The following is a 19,332-nucleotide window of genomic DNA, read 5'->3' as shown; positions in this document are numbered from 1 at the left end:
ATTTTTTTAGCTAGGCTGATTACTAGCTGGAGCCCTAAAATTGTCAACAGTTGTTTCTGATAATAATCATCTTGTGTTCAATATCTGTTGTTTCACCAGCTGATTTTCTGTACTTTCTGGTCCTACTGAGGGAGAGAACAAAACATTCAAGGGTTGCAGTAGTTAATCATCCTGGCTCAATGTGTGTCACTGCAGCATTTTTTCATGCTGTTGTCTCTAGTCCTTCTGTTTGTTTTTTATCCCTGTATTTCTCAATCTGTTCCCGGGAGCTTTGAATGGAAGTAATTGTGGTCTGAGTAGAATTTTGTAACATCTTTTGTTCCCCTGTCATTTATGCTGAAATAAGCTTCAGGGCTCACATGAGGTAGCCAAGTATGTGAGTGTCTGTGATGGCAATCCATTAATTAACTGGCTCCTTTCCTTCATTTGCTGCTTCTATTTTTTTTAATGCTGACTTTAGAAATCTACTCTCTGAGGCAAAAAATGCTTGAAGGGTTGGGTATTAGTCTTGACCAATCCAAGAACAGCCTTTTATTGATCGTTTTGTGGCAGCCAGTCAAAAATGGAGCCAATGTGTCCATTTTGTGTGTTTAGCTTCTATCATAAATCTTAATTGCTCACCTTTCAGGGAAAGCTAGATTTTTTTGAAGTCAGAGTTGGTTTAAAGACCTGTTCTTGATAATTTCTGCAGACAAAATATCTCCTTAAACCTAAACTGCAGATGAAACTTCAGTTGCCTCATGAGAATATACTTGAATTCTAACATAAAAGGAAGGAATCTTTCACTTTAGAAAACTTGCAGAAAGTAGTCATGCAGTGTTTTGGTTAAAGAATAATGTTGGGGTTTTTGAGGAAAGCTGTAAGAAGCAGTAGTGGAAGTAGTACAGCTCTATGCTGTTGTCTGAAGAACTGCTATTTAGAATGTTTTCAAGTAAAACAAGGAATCTTAGCTAGGAGAATGAGAAACTAAAAGTATGGAAATCTTACTCTCAGAAAGGTAAATCAAACAGTGACCAGAAGAGAGTAATAAGTATACCGCAGATAGATACATTCTTACATTTCTAGTGAAGAGAGAAATGTAGCTTCTTAAATTGAAAAGCATTGGGGACTGTCTCAGTCATAACTCGCTTTTGCATTGAAGAATATATCCCTGTCCAGCTCCCCTTTTGCTTGAAAATTGACTCATTTTATGTAGTTGCACATTTTGGGTTTAATTATCTCTTTTTGTGATACACATGGAGTTGTCTTTGACTAAAAGCTCCATTCAGCTCTAAATGAGCTGTTCTGCTTTCCTATTGAAAGGTCATTGTGGGTTTTACCTGCTCTTGCCATTCCTTCCTATCAACCATGTGACTCTGCAGTTCATTTGGCACAGAAATAAACCCACTTCTAAAGTGCAAAGGCAAAATGGTTCGTATTTTCATAAATTTGTCTTTTTTTGCCTGGTTGTGTGGCTTAGTGTGTCCCTCTCATCATGAATATTGTAGTACCTGTGTCACAGAAAAGGTGAATTTCCTTATGGATACCTATTTTTGAGACTTGTTATGTTAGCTCCTTTTTTCTGTGGGGTAATATCTTGGTAGTATACATCCAGCTCCTCACTGAGTCATTTTCTTCACAGTCTGATTTAGCCAGTTCTTCTTATATTTTTTTGTCATTGTGGACATTCATTGAATATAAGTATTCTCTCCGAAGACGTTTAGTATGCTCATTTTGTGTATGATTTTACAGACAGAGTTGAGAGAGTAAACTGTCAAGTTTATTCTTTTTTAGATCTCTTACTCAACTTGGCTTTCAGACCTTATAGACAGAATGTAAAGGAATAATCTGCTGAGTCAGAAAACATCCTGATTTCAACAAACTGCCCTTGGCAAGTTGAAAAGAACTGAATAATAAGATATTCCATCTTTCTTGTCCTAAACTTTGCTGTTACGTGTAATAAGTATTGGAATAGTTAAAGGAGTTGTGACAACCTGCGTTTTCCAGCATGGTTTCTGGTGTGCAGGGGCAAAATTAAATTAATCAAGTGTTACTTGGCACTGAAGGTTGCTTGAAGACACATCGAATGAGCTCTTAGATGTTGAGCACAATCAAAGGGCAAATGGTAAATGAGCATGAAATTGTGGGAGATTTTATGCAAAATTATTGCATCAAATAGTAATAAAAATTAATAAAGTAATAATTCCATATAGCATTAGGATTGTGGTTGATGATCTCAAAGGTCTCTTCCAACCTAAATGAATCTATAAGGATGCGTGTGGGAGTGCTAGTAGCTGCTTTCACCCATGGATTCCAGTGGATACGCTTTTCATGTTCAAGAGCAGTTGTGCAAGGTTTGCTCCTGTGGGGTGAATGTTTCTAGTGACAATGAATGGTAGCACACAGGTTTACTGCAGGCTTCCCCTTAAAATGGGGGAAGAAAGTAGTATTAAAAATGAAGTTTAGTGCTCCCTGTAACTTCCAGAATTCATGAAGGGGTGACTGCATTTGATACAACTCTCAGTAGAGTAATGCTTGGTGAAATGCAGAAAACACAAGCAGCAAGCAGCTCCAGTCTTCATTGGCAATTCATGCCTGTTACTCTCTTGGCAGATTATTTTCTGTCCATTAGAGCGTTGCAGATGTAAAATGTAAAGGCACTCTGCCCAAACACTCAGATGTTGAGACAATAAGAAAGTTTATCCAGATGTCTAAATTATTTCTGTTAGATTTACTAGAAAAAAACTACATGTTGAATAACCCAAATAGATTTGCTTATTTTGAATTTAGAACAAAAACCTGCATTGCTAGATACTTTTATATCCTGTTTGTTAAAGTCACTGGTCATTACTGCCCATTAATAATGGTGGGTATGGGTACACTGGAGAAATTAAACTTCTTACATGTTTACTTACTTTCTCTTGAAGTAACATATCCACCAATCCGGACCCAATCTGTTGTATTTCAAATTCAATGCAAAATTTTGAGATTTAGGTTTTGGGGGAAAAATGAAAAGATTGGTTCAAAGTTGTGCATAATAGTTGAGTTTGATTTATTAGAAGTCCTCTAGAGCTATAATTACCTGGTGGGAAGCTGATTTGGTGTGACTTACCGTCCAGAGATCCTGAAGTGACAGCCTGAACTGCTCCTTTATCTTTGGAGAGAAGAGACTTTGCCCATTAGTAACGGATTGCTGGATATATTATTTTAGAGAAAAAAAGGAACAAACAGGTAAGATTTTTTCATTCTCCTCTTCTACTATTTCCTGTCTACTGCAAAGGCATTCTCTGTCATCTTGGATCTATCAGCTGTTGATTATTTGAAGACATGATCAGGTAGTCTCAACATACACAAAATTTGAGTGTAATAATTTCTGAAAATGTGTTGGTTTGGGGATTTTGAAAATAAAAGCTGGATAGAGCAAGAGAAGTTCGTGGTAGCTTCTGTAGATAATCCATTTAGAGTATTTGGGATTGTTTGCTCTGTACATAACAAGAAAAAAGTTATGACATCATGAGTCAACCTGCAGTTTGTCATAAAACAATGTTTCCCATCTGACGAGAAGTACAGTTATGGTTTGAAAAGTTTTGGAAAAGTGCTTGACACATAGTTTGTGCTTTTTTCCCCAAGGTGTTTGCTTTTTGTTGCCTTTGGAATATGGTAATGTATGCACTGTACCAAGGCTTTAGGTTATTTTTGACCTCTAGAAGGCATTAGTAAAACTAAAATTTTAATTTCTCAGTGTGTCTGAATTTCAATATATGGGCTGGTTTTGAGAATTTTTGTTTTTCTGACACTGTATGAGCAGAAAGAACTGGAATTTGAAGACAGGAGCACATTACTGAAAGTTAATCCTAAATTTAGTTTTCGTGGCTTAGTTTTGTGAAGCTGCTTTTATGGGCAAGACAGCTATTTCAAGGAGAAAAATAAGGAGAACAAAAAATGTTTAAACTGATGCACACATGCATTGTAGACTTATCTGTTGATTGTGAGTTAAATAATCTGATAAAAACAAGTGGTTTGGGTTCAAGGTCAGGTTGAGGGGTTTAGCAATCTAATTTAGTAGATGCTTGCATTCCCCACAGCAGGGGGCTTGGAACTGAATGAGTTTTAAAGGGACCCTTCCAACCCAAACCACCCTGTGATTCTGTAAGTGTAAATTTTAATGTTCAGTATGAATTTAAAATAAGGAAAATTGTGTTGGAGTTACCATAGTGTAATGAGATCAGCATCCAGAATGTGTTAGGACTCACAGGTGTGCTGGGTTTTCTTCCATTGGAAGTCACTATAAGAAGACAGTATTGCTGTTTTTTGAACATGGGAAATCTTAGGGCAAAATTAAAAAGCATAGGGGGGATTTTGGTAGAAGTCTTCTCAATTCTTAAGATGCTTATTAGTGGGAGAGACAAGGAGAAGCAAATGCAGTTCCTCAAGCTTTTTGTCAGGGAATTTTACATTTGAGTTAGTTCAGTACTTAGAGAACTTTGTCTAAGTCCCTCTAAGAATTCTTCCCTTTAAGAAAAAGACAATGAACACACAAAAAAAATGTTAAAAACATCCTTTCATTTTTTTTTGCCTTTTACTGTTCTGAAATCTGTGTACATATTTTTAGTCCTATAGCAAGTATTAAGCACAGTTTTTACTCTTCGTGGACACTGTATTTTACTACTGATCATGGAAAACCATTTGCAAAATCTGAGGCAGAAATAGACTTTTCAGTTCTGCAGCCACTGTTAGAAAACAACAGAGTTGGGGTTTGGGGGCAAAAAAATGGGATATGTGGATTTCTAAAGCTATTTGCTTGTCTTCCAATCAACAAGAAAAATCAAATCATATGGATACATAGCCAGTGATGAAATGCATATTCTAAAATCTCCTTTCTATTACCCATATAAGCTCAGAGCACAATAGAAATGGGTTGTGCTTCCCTCTCCAATATGATAATTAAACACTTACTCTGCAAATGAAATAATTGTAAATATGAATAAGATACTTATAAAAATACCAATAATTGTAGCCAGTACAAGCTTAGTTGCTTCTGTCATTCAGTTTGTATGTTTCTGCTTGATTATTGTTGGATCTTACTGTTCTGTTGAGAGAAGACATTTCCTTTAAATGGGAACTACCTTAAATGAAGTAATAGCAGCATCCCAAAACGAATGTATAAATAATTATTACTACATCTTCACTGAAGTTTTAGACAGTACTGTAAGGCAGCTGTTCATTGACCTTTTTATAGCCTTTATACAGAGCTTTTCAAACTGTTTCAAATGTCATGTGGGTAAGGATGTGTTTGTTCCTTCTGCCTTTTCACAAGAAAGGAGGATGTTGGAGGATGTTACTGTTACCAAATCCAGAACATTGGAGACATGTTGAGAAACAGTAACAGTGCTGTGTTTTGAAAGGCAAGGGAATGTTGGTCTGTGAAGAGGGAAGTTCTTCAGAAGCCTGTTTTCTGTGGAAAGTTTGCCAGTGCATTGTTTGAGATTATTTTTGTTCTATACAATATAAAATATAGTATGGCATAAAAATTATTGTCTTTTTTATGCCATGAAATAGTTATCAAGAGTTAAAAACTTGAAACAAATGTATTTCAGAATATGTTTTTGTTTTTCTTTTTAAGAATTGCATGGTCATTAAGAATTGGTTTTGCTTTAGTGTGTTGGAAGTTGAGGCAGAGAAGTCACGCCGGGGTCTCTGAAGCTGCTGTGCCACACAGTCACTGATGCAGTTCTGGTTTTTTCTCACTAGTGTGTAGTTGGTGGGTGCAATGCCAGCTTTGCATCTCAGGGAGGACTTGCCCGTCATGTGCCCACACACTTCAGCCAGCAGAACTCTTCAAAAGTTGCCAGCCAGCCAAAGGCCAAAGAGGAATCTCCATCTAAAGCTGGAATGAATAAAAGAAGAAAATTGAAGAACAAGAGACGACGATCACTACGTAAGTGTTTCACAGAAGTAGTTCTTGAAAGATTTGTCTTAGAGCAAATGTTCCTCCTCGCTCTGGTGGTTTCTCTGCATATTTCAGTCCGGTAGGGTTGGCATTCCTTGTGATGGGAAGAAAACAATCCAGATTCTGTTTGTGTTCCTTTTCAGGGTAAATATCTTATGTGTCAAGGAAGAAAGATCAGTTTCCTGTGAGCAGCAATTGGAGTTGCCAATTGAAAGAAGCTTTTAATTTCGGAGTTGCTTTTTATTTACTGACTATTACTGTTGGAAAGGGTTCTGTTTAGTGCTAATGAGATCTGAAGTTCAGACAGAGATTGCAAATTCATATAAATTAGAGATAAAATCATGTTATATAAGCTCTTTTTTGAGCACAACATTTCATTATGTTAATGACAGTTTTATGAGCATAACCAAGATCTAATTTTGGGCAGAATTGACTTGCTATATTTTTTAAATTTGTCTTCACATTGTTGATGTTCATTAATTTTATATGAACCAATGTGCTGAGAGGTGTGATCTGTCATTTAAAGTGAGAACCATTTCCTCTAGGAAGAAATAAGCACTTACACAGTACCTCTACTAGTCCATTTGGATCTGGTAGTTTGATTCTTGAGTTGTCCTAGTTTTAGACTAATAAAACATCAAATTTCTGCAGAGTTTCTAATCCTCAGGGATAGTTAGGAAAGATTAGGTAATTGTAAAAATATTTTACTTTGGGTTATAATTGCTTTGGATGCAACTCTCCAGTACCAAACAGATCATTGGCTAATATTAAAGTGTTACTCTGCCACCTGCATTTTAGAAGAGACATTAAAGAAAATATTTACATTTTTTTCTGCTGGTGTGTCAACAGCTGAAGAAAAAATGACATGAATTTTTACTTGTGCAAAATCCATTTCACAGTATTAGAAAGTAGCATAAGTTACCTTTTTTTTAGGTTTTATTCCACAGTTTGATTTCTCCAAAACTCTTCTGTAGCAGAGCATGTAACTGCATCCATCTTTCTCTTCCTCTGAAGAAATACAGTTACCAGCTATTCAAATGGTACTGCAACAATGGTTTCACATACTAATGGACTTACGTAATTACTCTATCCCATGATTGTGATTTATTCTTAATACCTCACCTGTGTTTTAAGGAATTTTAAGGAAATTTATGAAGCAGTGGTCATGTTTCTGCTTTGTATGCAGACAAGTATGCCTGGGAAGTTACATTATCCTCTGAAATTCTGAAAAGTTTCCTTAAAAATTCTTCTTAAAATATATATGAGCAAATTGTGTATTGTGAAAAACATCTTAAAAGTAGAGATTTCAATAATTGCTCTGTTTTTGGTTCCAGATTTAAAGAAATTGGAGAACTTTCTGTTCTTTTAGGAATTGGATTTTCAAAGAACTTTCCCTTTCACTATGGAAATCTGTGTAAATGAGAAGGTTTCAGAAGGGAAGGCTGATCAGTGAAGGGTTATGGACTCACTTTGTGCTATCTTTTTGCATTTTAGATGTAATGAGAGAGACATCTTGAGAAAATCACAGGTTCCTTAAGAATCATTATGATTTGTTGACCGTGTTACTCAAAATACAGGTGTCTGAGACTGGTCACTTGAAAGTTCTCATTTTCAGAAGTTCCTGAGTTGCATGTTAGCTTGCTTCTCTGTATTGATTTTGTTAGGTGGCTGATTTAATGCATCTTAATTAATTTTCACCCCCACTATATGCAGAAGTAGTTTTTCAGGGTGGCATTTTATTAGTAATTGATAAACATCAAATTATATTATTTGACTTACAAATTTCAAATCAGAGCTGCATAATTAAAACTTCAAATCACCTGTTAATATGCTTTAGTTGTAATAAGAATTTGCTGCAGAAGTTATGAATCAATTTATGGCAAAAAATGGAAATAATAAATATTGTGAGAATGTTAAAGACCAGACTGCAGTGTTTGAATGGTTTGCTGTCTTGATCAGGTGTTGCACAGGAGGAAAAATGACAGCTGCTTGAGCAATTTCTTATCTTCTTGCCTCTTGAGACAAATACAATGCTGGCTGTAGACTTTTGCCTTAAGGCAGAAATCATCTCTAACTGGATTGGAAACTGACTACTGTAATGTATTTCTCTAGAGGGTTTGTGACCCAGAAATGTATTCAAAGTTGATGGCATTTTCTGAAAATGCTGAGTATTGGCAGCTTTCCTTAAAAACTTTGTATGGATTATTGTTGGTGAAGTGAACGTGACAAAGGATTGATACAATCTTGCTTGTATTTCTGGTTTTTAGCTTAGTTTTAGTTAAAGAATGAAGTGTGCAAGTTTGTGTATTTTGTCTTTATAAGAAGAATGGTGGAAGGCAAAACCCTTATATGCGAAGCCAAAACAACACAATTAACATCATTAACTATTTTCAGTCTAGAGTATATGAAGCTAAGTACCTAAGAAGGATTTCTATTTAGGTATTTGTAAGTGCCTAAAAGGAGAGATGTTTAACCCATATACCAGGTTCTCTGCAAGAAGGGTTACAAGGACTTAATGATGTGGATGTAAAATAAAATGCCATTTAATAGTGGTCAGTCTGTTTAAATTACTTGCAGATAATAATTTGACAAAAGCTGGCAATTTTTCAGCACAAAACAATTAGTCTCTGGAAAAAAATGTTGTCAGCAAACCTCATGGTTTTATTAGACCCTGGCTTTTTTAAAGGTGTAAGTGGATTACAAAATATTTATTGACAATTAATGCCCGATATATGCTGTAACTGAAGCACCCTCATGTATAAATTCTTAATAATTTGAGTACCGCAAATGTATACATTTGCTTCCTATGTTTTGTATCTGAAGGTAACATCCTTCTGTGAGAGAATGTATAATGAAAAAGGAGACTTTACTGTGGCTGTATGTGAAGAGCCTACAATCTTAGACTTTTAAAAGAGAATTTTTACTGTTACTTAATTGGTTTTTAAGATCTTGTAATTTAAGAGTGTTTTCTTTTGTCCTGTCTTATGTTTTTATGTTCTTGTAAGTTTGAAAATCAGCTATTTATCATAAAAGCTTGTTTTACTGGTGGCACCCTTTTAATTGGTTACATTCATGGTGCTGTAGAGATCTTATTTGTCTTAGAAAGTGTGATGTAGAATAATGCAGGATTAGAGTCTGGCTTGCTTTCTCTTCTGAGTGGCCTTTTACGTGTTCCCTCATTCATGCAGAATGGCATTTAGAACCAAATATATTGAAAGTGTGTACCTGTAAAATAGGTCACAGCATTGCTATTCTAAAGCTGCCTTGACTACAATATTGTCACTTGATTTTTCATTCCAAAGATGACATTAGTTATTAACAAGCATGATAATTGAGTTCACAAGAGGAATATGAGAGATAAGGAAGCTTACTGTTGATGGAATTTACAGTGAGACTGTTCCTTATGTAGGGCTTGGATTTTCATTTTGTGGGTTACTGATGTGATTATGTAATTTATTTGACTTAAGGAACTGATAAGTACTTGGAACTTGCATTATTAAGTATGAAAGAAGATACTTAAATCCATTTTCTCAAAATCATTTTGGGGTAAAGGTGCATAGAAAATACTAACATTATGAATAAATTTAAAAATTCATACACTTTTGAAACATTGTACCTGTTCTCAGTCTGCTAAATGTTTTCCACTATAAATCCTGGAGAAATTTGCTGCATAAACCTGAAAGCAAAAATTTGTTGGGTTTTTTTATTTTCCGTCTTTCCATCCTCCTTCCTTTCTTCCCTCAGATTTATTTATCAAATATTTATATGCTTGCGTCACTGAGCACCTGCAGCATGAGCTGTGGTCTTCCATTGCCACTTAGAGTGAGAACACATTGCAGTGAGATGATTGCCTAATTGGCAGTGTCCAACTGAGATGGAGCAGGGACAGAACAGAATGTACACATGAATGCTTACCAACAATCAGCCCCAGGAGTGCAGCAAGTGCTAGCTCCAAGTGGAATTTGCAGTTCATTTTGAAATAATAGATACAGGAATATAGCAGCTGCTTTTAAGTGAAGACAGCAGAAGTTTGAATCATTGTGCAGATTTCAGAGTAATACATAGTTGATAATGTAATACCAGTTCCTATTCTTAGTTTTAATTTCAATATGTTATTTAATAAATTGCTGCTCTCAAGTGAGGCTTAAAAATGTGAATATTTTCATTCAGACTTTTCTGCTAATGTAATGTAGTTACAGTTTTATATGGTGTATTTTAAATATTTTCTGTGAAATATTTCTAATACCATACAAATATTTTATTAACAGCAATTATTTTTTAGTTTAAGTACTTTTAGTGTAGCATTGATGGACTTCCTTTTAGACCCTAAATCAAAATCCAATAATATTTTTACTGTTCAAGAAACACGTAACTATAAAAATCCTTTTCTAAAAGGAGAAGGTCTTTATAATGCCTGCTGGTTTTATACTGGTTGTAAAATCTCAGATGGGTGTTAGTTGTCCTTTGCTTGTTATAAATTGAAGGGTAATATGTGATGCATGCAGCTTGTGCTTCTTGGGTAAAAAATATTTACTAATAGTCCAAGAACATCGAATGACAACTTGTGCATAGAAAGAAATATGTAATAGTGTGGAGTTTTTCACCTGACTATTCAGCATTATGGAAACTGAAATTAGTGGATGTGTTTGCATTTTTGGAAATAGCTTTTCATCCACAGGGAGTGTGTTTTGACCAAACTTGAATTGTGCTTCTCTAGGAATAATTTCTCCCTCCCAGTGAAATTAACGTTTTCAGTTCTCTGACAAGGTAGTACTGCTGACATAAGGGTAAATGATTTACTAATGATACTACAGACCTATTTACATACTTGAATGTGTTAGAATGCTTTCGGTGTGTGGAACACTTAAGATGTATTTTCCTTTTTTCCAGCAAGACCTCATGACTTTTTTGATGCACAAACACTGGATGCTATAAGACATCGAGCCATCTGCTTTAACCTCTCAGCCCATATAGAAAGTTTAGGAAAAGGCCACAGTGTTGTATTTCATAGTACTGTAAGTATATATATATATATATGATGCATTCTATTTGTTTACCTGTGTGTCTAAAAAAATCTAAACTTTCAGAAGGATTTCTTTTTTCCTCTTACTGCTGTAGACATTTAATCAGAAATAGTGGCTCTTTAGTATTGTTGAATTGTCCACTGTTTTTAGTAAATGGACTTTTAAGAGGTATTGGTGGTAGTTGTTCTAGCTCACAGATTGAGTGGATTGCAACATTTTCTGTCTGATCCTGTTGGGGAATATCTAACAGCAACTTTGTGTTGCAGAAGAAAATTGGTTCTGTCTTCTAAATAAGAACACAGATCAGATGGCATTTCCGTGGTCATGAGTGACAGTGGTCATTTATCACAAGAAATATTTTTGGTATATAATTGAATATGTAAAGATGCTGATCTGAAGTATGTGTTTATTCCCTTTTTTTCCACAGTTTAAAAGATATAATCCTGAATAAATTTATTCCCATCTCTGTTTTTTCTTTGACTAAATTTACTACCAAAATATTGGTGAATTGCTGGAAGGAGGCAAGAACCAAGTGGGGAACTTGTGTTTGGATAGAAAGATATCAGTATTAATTTAGAAGAGTTCAAAGCAGGGATAAAATACTGAATTGGGGGAGAAGGATCAGAACTTAAAAAAGTTGAATACCCTCAGGTTTTCTTAAGCATGTTGGGTGATGAGGGCATGTAAAAGGTGGAGACCTGGCTGAAGAAAAGAAGTAAGAGTTGGGACAAAATGGGGAGAGATGGTTTTAAATTGGTAGAATAGTCCAAACAAGGAGTGCTGGCTGACACATCTTCAGTTACAGCTTAATCTTAGTATGGGATTCAGACTCTTGAATTATCAGTCTCTTTCCATAAATAAAAGATGATTTTGTGTGCATGAAGCTTATTTCACCTTGTTCTGGAAGACTGAGGACTGTTATAAATACCTGTTGCCTGTATGGGAAATCTTTTCCAAGCTATTTCTGCTGAGCTTTTTGTACATTGTGCACGAGCTGGAGGTGGAGATTGCAGGTGGCTTAGCAGTTACTGTATTTAAATCTCATTCTAGTTTCCCTGGCCAACATGGATTTTACAAGGCTGTGAGAAGAGCAGATTCTTTTCCAATTCACAGCTTGCTTTAATCTGAAAGGTTATCCAGGCAGTCTGCTCAGTTGTGGAAGAACAGCTCTGGCTATTGGAATAATTCATAAGGAGGTGGAATTAGAGGGAGGAATCTGCTCTTAAACTGCTTCACATTAACTTGAAGGAATCGGTGAAAATCCTTTTAGCTCATCCATGCATGTGTCACTTTTGATGGTAGGAGTTGATTAGATCTGGAATTGCTTAGACCTCAGTTGTGGGAGAGGTTGTACCAGTGGGAGAGCTGCTCTAGGATTTCAGCCCCATGCTGCACCTGGCTGCTGTATTTTGAGGTACTGGCTTGTGCTGGACATCAGTTTTGTTGATGAGACTCAGCCTAAAAATCAGCTTTAAAAAGAAAAGGTAGGCAAGGGGCTGTTTTGTGGATTGTTACACTGAGCTAACAATACCTCATATACAAACACTTATTTGTTTTGCGTCACTTAAAGGCTTTAGGACATGAGATTTGAATAATGAATGGCTAAATGGCCTAAGTTTGTATATCCACCTTCAGATGAAGGAAAAAATGTGTAATTGTCAGAGACATTATTTGGAAAGGTGGAAAATAGGAAGATGAAATTGCCTGCTGTCTGAAAACAAACATAAATTATGTGGCTTTATTGTTTTACTCAGCATAAAAATAAGGTCAGCACAATGCAGTATATTTCAGGGCAGATATTCTAATATAAAGCATTTCTAAGCAGTCACTGTAGATACCTTTCATGTTCTCTGAAAAGGCACATACTTTCATTTACATATACTCTTTTAACACCACCTTTTCTTTGTAGATATGGCGAGATTTAGAATTAATAAAACCTTTTTAAAGAAATGTGCTTACCATCCAGAGTACACCTTTGACTTGAGTATGATGGGGTTTCTTTCTGCTTGCTTTTTTAAAATTGAATCAAATTCTTTGTATTTTAGTTCTCTGAATTGTTAGATGAAAAAAGCAAACATGTTTAGTTAAACTAAGGAACAGGTGTTACACTGAATAAAAAATATAACTTATAGGTTATCATGTCATGCCACCCCCAAACTTTGAAGTGGCTTAAATTAATTCTCTAAAACAGTTGAACACTAAACTGTTCCCTGGTTTTAGTTTTTTTTAGGTATTTCAGTTCAGTGGCCACATGTATTTTAACTAGTTACATTGGTTCAATGTACCGAAACCTTGTAAGACCATAAATGAATGCAGTGAGATGCCTACCAATTTACAGTGTGAAATTGTTTTCTTTTTCCAGAAGAGGTCAGCAAAACTCCATGTCTGATTTGAGACCACTTTGATGCACATTTGCTTTGAATTTCCATTTTGTTTTTGGGACAGTGCAGGAAATCTAGAGAGTGTAGTTAGAATATTTCCCAATAAAGCTGTATTAAGTGGACATCTTTGGGCTGAATTGTGGTTTTCACTTAAAAACCTAAACAGACTTAAGTTCTTTGCAAAACAATTTTAAGTCTTGAGAGCATATTTATTGCAGACACACAACTTTCAAGGTATATAACAATTTGCCTCCTATGAATGTCTAGTAGGACATGAAGAACAACAACTTTTGAGTAAAAAAAACAGTAATTTGGTTTTAATTATGATTTTGTAATTATTATAGGTAATAGCTAAACGAAAAGAAGATTCTGGCAAAATAAAGCTCTTGCTTCATTGGACACCAGAGGACATGTGAGTATATTGCTAGTGATATATTTTAAATGGGGAAGGATTTATAGTGGGATAAATGAACTGTTAATAAATCATTTTGTGCCTTTCAAAATTTGAGTTAAAAGTTAATATTTAAAATATGCTTTTCAAAAACTAATTTAGAAGTTTAGAAATTAATAAACACTGAGTTTTTTGATTTTTACTTTCCCTTTCAAGTCTTTGGGCTCTAATACCAATTCAGTTAAATTTTGCAATTTGCATAAATTTTGCATCATATTTTTAATGCATTTTGTCACAAGTTTCAATTCATCTTGAGAGAATAAAGCTAAAAGATTCTTAAAAAATAGGCAGTTTTTTGATTTCTTTTAGGACAGATGGTAGTATATATCTAACAGCATTCTGAAATGATTCTTCTTAACATGTTACAGTTAAAGACAGTTAATTTTATTTTAATATAAACATTAAGAAGTATGCAATACTGGGAATATGTGAAATAAATGGAAGAGTAATATTTTTATGAATATAGAGTTGAATGATGTTTTTTGCTCATGCAGATGAATTCAATATTAGAATCTCTGAATTGGAGAAGACAGGTTGTTCAGTAATGTTAGAACATTCCCCGTGGAATTTAGATTTGGTTGGTTGGGTCAGAGGAAAAATATGTTTTAGATTGCTGTTTGTTGCATCTTGGTTAGGTTTAGATAGGTTAGATAGAGTGTGTATTTCAGGCACTGAGTGATGTGGTTTTGAATTACTGAGCATTCAGTTCATCTTGATTATTCCATGTAAGCAGAGATGCCAAGGTATCCTGGCACACACCATCAGTCTGTTTTACACTGTCAGGGCACTTACACTTCATGAAGTGAGATTTACTCACGGCGATTTCTTTCCACTCTCCTGAGCTGTTCATCAGCCTTCCCCATGGAGCTGGGAGTAGTGATTTTAGCTTCTACACTGAGTCCTCTTGAGAACTGCTCAAGTTCTCCAGGATGTCCATGTATTTAGGATTTTGGTCAGGAAAAGTAAATACAAGTCTTTGTTTCCTCTACAAGAGGGAAATAACTTCTAGCAGGTTGGGAGGTTTGTTTTCAGGGTTGTTTTCTTGTTTTTTTTTGCTAAGAGCAGGAATTTATTTTTGGTGCCAGTAAATCAGCTTAGTGACTTGTTGTCTTTCTGTACATTTCAAATGTCTGCATGTGAAAAGTTTTCTTTTTTGCTGTTTGTATCTTGAGCATACAGCTGCTACTGAAAATGTCTTCCCAATGTCGGTTGTTCAAAAACTGAGTTTTTGCTTTACTTTAAAAACTTCCATGATGTTTTTCCACCTTTCATGATCCATGAGACTTAGTGAATAAATGGATTGCCTGCTGGGTTGTTCTCCCTCCCCCTATGTCCTGTTGTTTTTAATTTTTTTCTTCCTCCTTTATCTGAAAGATTTAATTGGAGAAACTCCTTTTCCTGCTGGGTTAGAGGTTCTTGGTTTCATTTCATGTTTTGAATAGCTTACCCAAAAAATGAATTTGAGTTGCAGCTAACTTTCTTGCAAAGGGAAATCTTTGCAAAATACAGATTCAATGAAATAATTTGCAAAAGTCTGTGAATTTTTGCTTTGCAGAGAAAGAGCCATTATATTTAGTTTTACGTGTTGAGCTTCTCAATTTGAAACCTGTTTCAATGACTTAGACACCTTAATTGCAAACTCCTCCCCCAACCTGAAGTTAATCGTTGGCTTCTAGGACATGTAGAAAATTTTTAAAACCCCACCAAAAACCCAAAGAAGAGGACGATCAAACAATTAACTTCAGCAAAGTTGGAGCATTTTGTCTTTGAAACGTTTGAGCTTGGAGGAAGCAAATTAGTGTAAGTCAAAGCTCAGTGCCTGCAGTGTGTCCTGTCCTTTAATTGAACAGAGTAAAAGAATTTCTGCCTAGTAAAATAAATTATTTTCAGAGGTCTGGTTGTTTTTTTTTGTTACCCATTTTTACATTAAATTGTTACAGTGGGGAATGTAGTGCCATTGTCATTGTACACTTGGAATGTACTTCTGGAATATTCTAAATTCTCTTCAGTGTCTTTTCAAACTGTGAACCTGAAAACTTCAAAGCATAATGTGTAAAGTTTGGCTGCCTTTCCTCACTCTGGTGAAGATGCTTTTTGTTTCATATGTACTAGTTTACCACATAATGTTATGGTAAGAAAAACAGTTGATCTTTTTTGAATATTTTTATTTTATTTATTTATTCATAGTCTGCCTGATGTGTGGGTAAATGAAAGTGAGCGACATCAGTTAAAAACTAAAGTAGTTCATTTATCAAAACTTCCAAAAGATACTGCCTTGCTTCTGGACCCAAACATTTACAGGTAACATCTTCATTTTAAAACTTTCTTTACTTTAATGTAATCTTAAGCCTCACTTAACTTTTTGACGTTGGAAAATCAGGATTGCTAATGTATTATACACCAGATCAGGGAGACTTGGTACTGTAAACGTCCAGGAGTTAAGTTCTGAGGTCTTAAGTTATTTCAATATTACTTCTTGAACTAAACTCTAGTGACTGAGAAACGGGGAATGTGTGTATTTACCAAGTGTATTTTACTTTTTTGTGCTTGGTGTACAGAAATTCTAGTAAAGGAGGTACATACAGTGGAATCCTGAAAGATCACTTCTGTTAAGATCACATACTGGTTTGTATACCAATTTTTTTAAAGTCCAAATTTATCTTTCCATATTATATTCAGCTGTAATACCTGCAGTATTACCTTGAAATTTGTACTTGTATTCAAGTACTGTTATTTTTTATTACAAGATTCTTTATAGGGGGACAAAAGGGAACAATCCGTGTTACTTGCCTTTAAGCTACTTTCACATTTCTATTTTTAGGCCTTCAGATTGGCTTCTAATCCATCTGGTTTCTAATAATTTCCTGATTCTCCCCCCACCCCATTATTACTGCTCTCCCATGATTGTCAGTACCCACAGTTCTGTGTATACAGTTTTTAAAGGTAATCTGAAATGCTTATCTCATTTTGAAATTTTGAGCATCCATAGATCCATATGTGATTATATTAAAAATTTATGAAAACAGCTTGTGGAAAGAAAGTTTGTCATAACAGAAGTTCAGTGTTCCGATGTTTCTTCCTTAACATCCAGTGACCAAGAGTCCCAAGGAGTAAATAAAACACTAATCTGAGGTCTTTGTATGCAATAAGCCTTTCAGTTCACCTTTAATACGCAGTGTATTTCACTAATCAAATTAATGAAATTTTGCTTTACAATATGAAAACCAATCCTACTGTATTTGCTATCTTTGTAAATGTGTTATAAGTATTTATCTTAGTCCATGAATCATTGCTATTAATGATAAAATCATAAAAATGTTAGTGCGAGATTGGGTTGTGTATTTTAAAATTGCTTAACACAGTGACTTTTATAATCTAATTGAGCTGTTAATAATTTTATATTGATTGCCTTTGCTGAGCTTGATGGATTAGTTTACTTTGAAAAGAAAATAACAACCTCTTAAAATAAAAATGTAATGATCTCTGAATTAAGTCCTTGGAGAAAATTTTATTTGGGAGAGATAGAAAGGTTTGCTAATTTAAGGTCCCCACATGTAATGTTGTACTCTATTTTTAGAAGTATGGATCAGTCTGTGATTGAAATGAACTTTTGGGACCAGCTGAGGGAACTTAATGATGAAATTTAAAAACCAAAGCTTCAAAATGAAACTTTAAAAACCAAAACCTCTTTTCAAGGGGAAAGAGTAGTTAAAAAATTTAGTGACAACTATTAACGTCATCGTAAAATGTCATGCTTTAATAGAAACTTGGAAATAATTATCTGAGATGTACACTTTTGTGAGATCATCTGAAATGGCTCTTGGATTTTATCAGATGAAAGTAGATTTTGTATAGTCATGATTTCATAGTGCATTCAACTGACCAATGTATACATCACAGGGTCTTAATGTAAAGCTGTACCATCTTCTTTTACAGAACAATGCCCCAGAAGAGGTTGAAGAGGTAAAAACCAAGCAAGTGGGGACACCTGCAATCTTAGTCACTGACAATGGATTTAGAAATAAAGTTGCACATTAGTCAAATCCCATCTTTTTTATTTTTTCTTTTTTCTTTTTTTTTTTTTTTTTTTTTTTTTTTTTTTTTTTTGTCAGAGAAATATTTATGCTTAGTGTAAACATTCTGTGAATGAAGTTGATGCTTCTGTGGAATATATTAATATATTACTGTATATCCACATTTTCATGGAATGGTACAGTGGGAGACTGAGCAAACACTCTTCTGGCAACTTAGTGGAACAACTAAAAGGCTTTGCATGCTTGCTTCTTTAAGCTGCTTTTTTCTTTAGTGAATACAGTAGTCTACATTTGATGAAAAGAAAAAGTAACCATCACCATTTCCTTCCAATTCCCAGGAAAACTGTTAACAAGCTATTTGGCTTCCTGTCAATGTTAACTAAACCTAATACATGCCAGACAATAGAACAGCTACCAAGGGATTATCCTGTTGCCCTTTGAGTATGGTGGATAGTAATCATTCGTCATTTGTGAGCTCGTGTCCTTTTGCAGATCCCTAAAATATGTTGGATTATGGTGTTGAAACAAATATTGATGGAATGCTTGTCTTTTCCAGTCAACTCTGAATACATATAGTATGGTGGCAGGATGTTCAGAGTGTTGCAGTCTGTCTGACCCCTTTGCAGGAGTAGTGTAGTGTGTTCATCAGATCTGCTTTGGTGTGAGCCGTATCAATGGACGGGTTTGGGAAACCTCAGTGTAAGCAGTCAGTGTTACTGGTGATTTATTTTGCTTTTTTGACCCTCTAGGATCCCCATTCACTTGTAAAGTATACTTTATTTGGCCTAATGTTTTCTAGATGTAAAGAAAATGGTATTTTTAAAAAAAAAATGAATCTAGAAATTCAATCCTTTATGCACCAAAGTTGGCTTTGAAAAGGAAAGGTAAATCATTTTCTTGCTTAATAAGCAAGGAGCCATCGATTTTTTTTAACTGACAAATAGAGAGGCGTCTAACCTGTTAGTCTTTGTATGGAGACAAAAATGTTGCATATAGATAATAGGACATTGCTTGTAAATATTTCAGCAGATTTGTAATATATTTTTATATTATGAAATGTACTGTAGATGTTTTTCTAGAGGCATGAAAGTTAAAATGTATATATTACGGTAGAAATAATATTGAAGGATATTGTAATTCACTAGTGCTGCCAGAAGAATTGTTTTAAAAAAGCACCTTCCTTAACAGTAAAAAAAAACTTTCTTTTAAATACCTAAGGGACTATATACTACTGTTAGTATCTGTTGTAAGAACAAAAATACATTGAACATCCTTCCCAGAAATCTTAGAGGGATGAATAGTACTCATAATTAATTCATGGCACTCCTTTCTAATAGTAAACACAGAATTAGTTTTTTCCTTACTGTCGGAAGGAACTAATATGTAAAATTTGTATGGATATATGCAGTCAAACTGCAGAGTTAGTCCTCCTTATTGGGGAGGAATTTACTACAGTGAAACTAATAACCAGCAGTTTTTACACTAAATTTTTATTAAATAGATTAAGACTTAA

General features: G+C 34.7%; 1 protein-coding gene across 2 annotated transcripts in view; it reads left to right on the top strand.

Moving 5' to 3' along the window:
- AEBP2 (AE binding protein 2) overlaps window positions 1–17,833 on the top strand; it is a 40,296-nt gene extending 22,463 nt beyond the window's left edge. The window contains exons 4-9 of one of the 2 annotated variants that reach the window (XM_077783259.1): window positions 5,731–5,917; window positions 10,820–10,944; window positions 13,679–13,746; window positions 15,973–16,086; window positions 16,344–16,410; window positions 17,722–17,833. In XM_077783259.1, coding sequence (XP_077639385.1) covers window positions 5,731–5,917; window positions 10,820–10,944; window positions 13,679–13,746; window positions 15,973–16,086; window positions 16,344–16,398 — 549 coding nt within the window. In that variant the 3' untranslated portion in view covers window positions 16,399–16,410; window positions 17,722–17,833. The remainder of the gene's footprint in view (window positions 1–5,730; window positions 5,918–10,819; window positions 10,945–13,678; window positions 13,747–15,972; window positions 16,087–16,343; window positions 16,411–17,721) is intronic. The other variant, XM_021535130.1, reaches the window with a different exon arrangement.
- The last annotated feature ends 1,499 nt before the right edge of the window (window positions 17,834–19,332 follow it).

This window comes from Lonchura striata, chromosome 5 (genome assembly GCF_046129695.1).
Source record: "Lonchura striata isolate bLonStr1 chromosome 5, bLonStr1.mat, whole genome shotgun sequence".
Taxonomy (NCBI): domain Eukaryota; kingdom Metazoa; phylum Chordata; class Aves; order Passeriformes; family Estrildidae; genus Lonchura; species Lonchura striata.
This window is presented reverse-complemented; position numbering and strand designations above follow the sequence as displayed.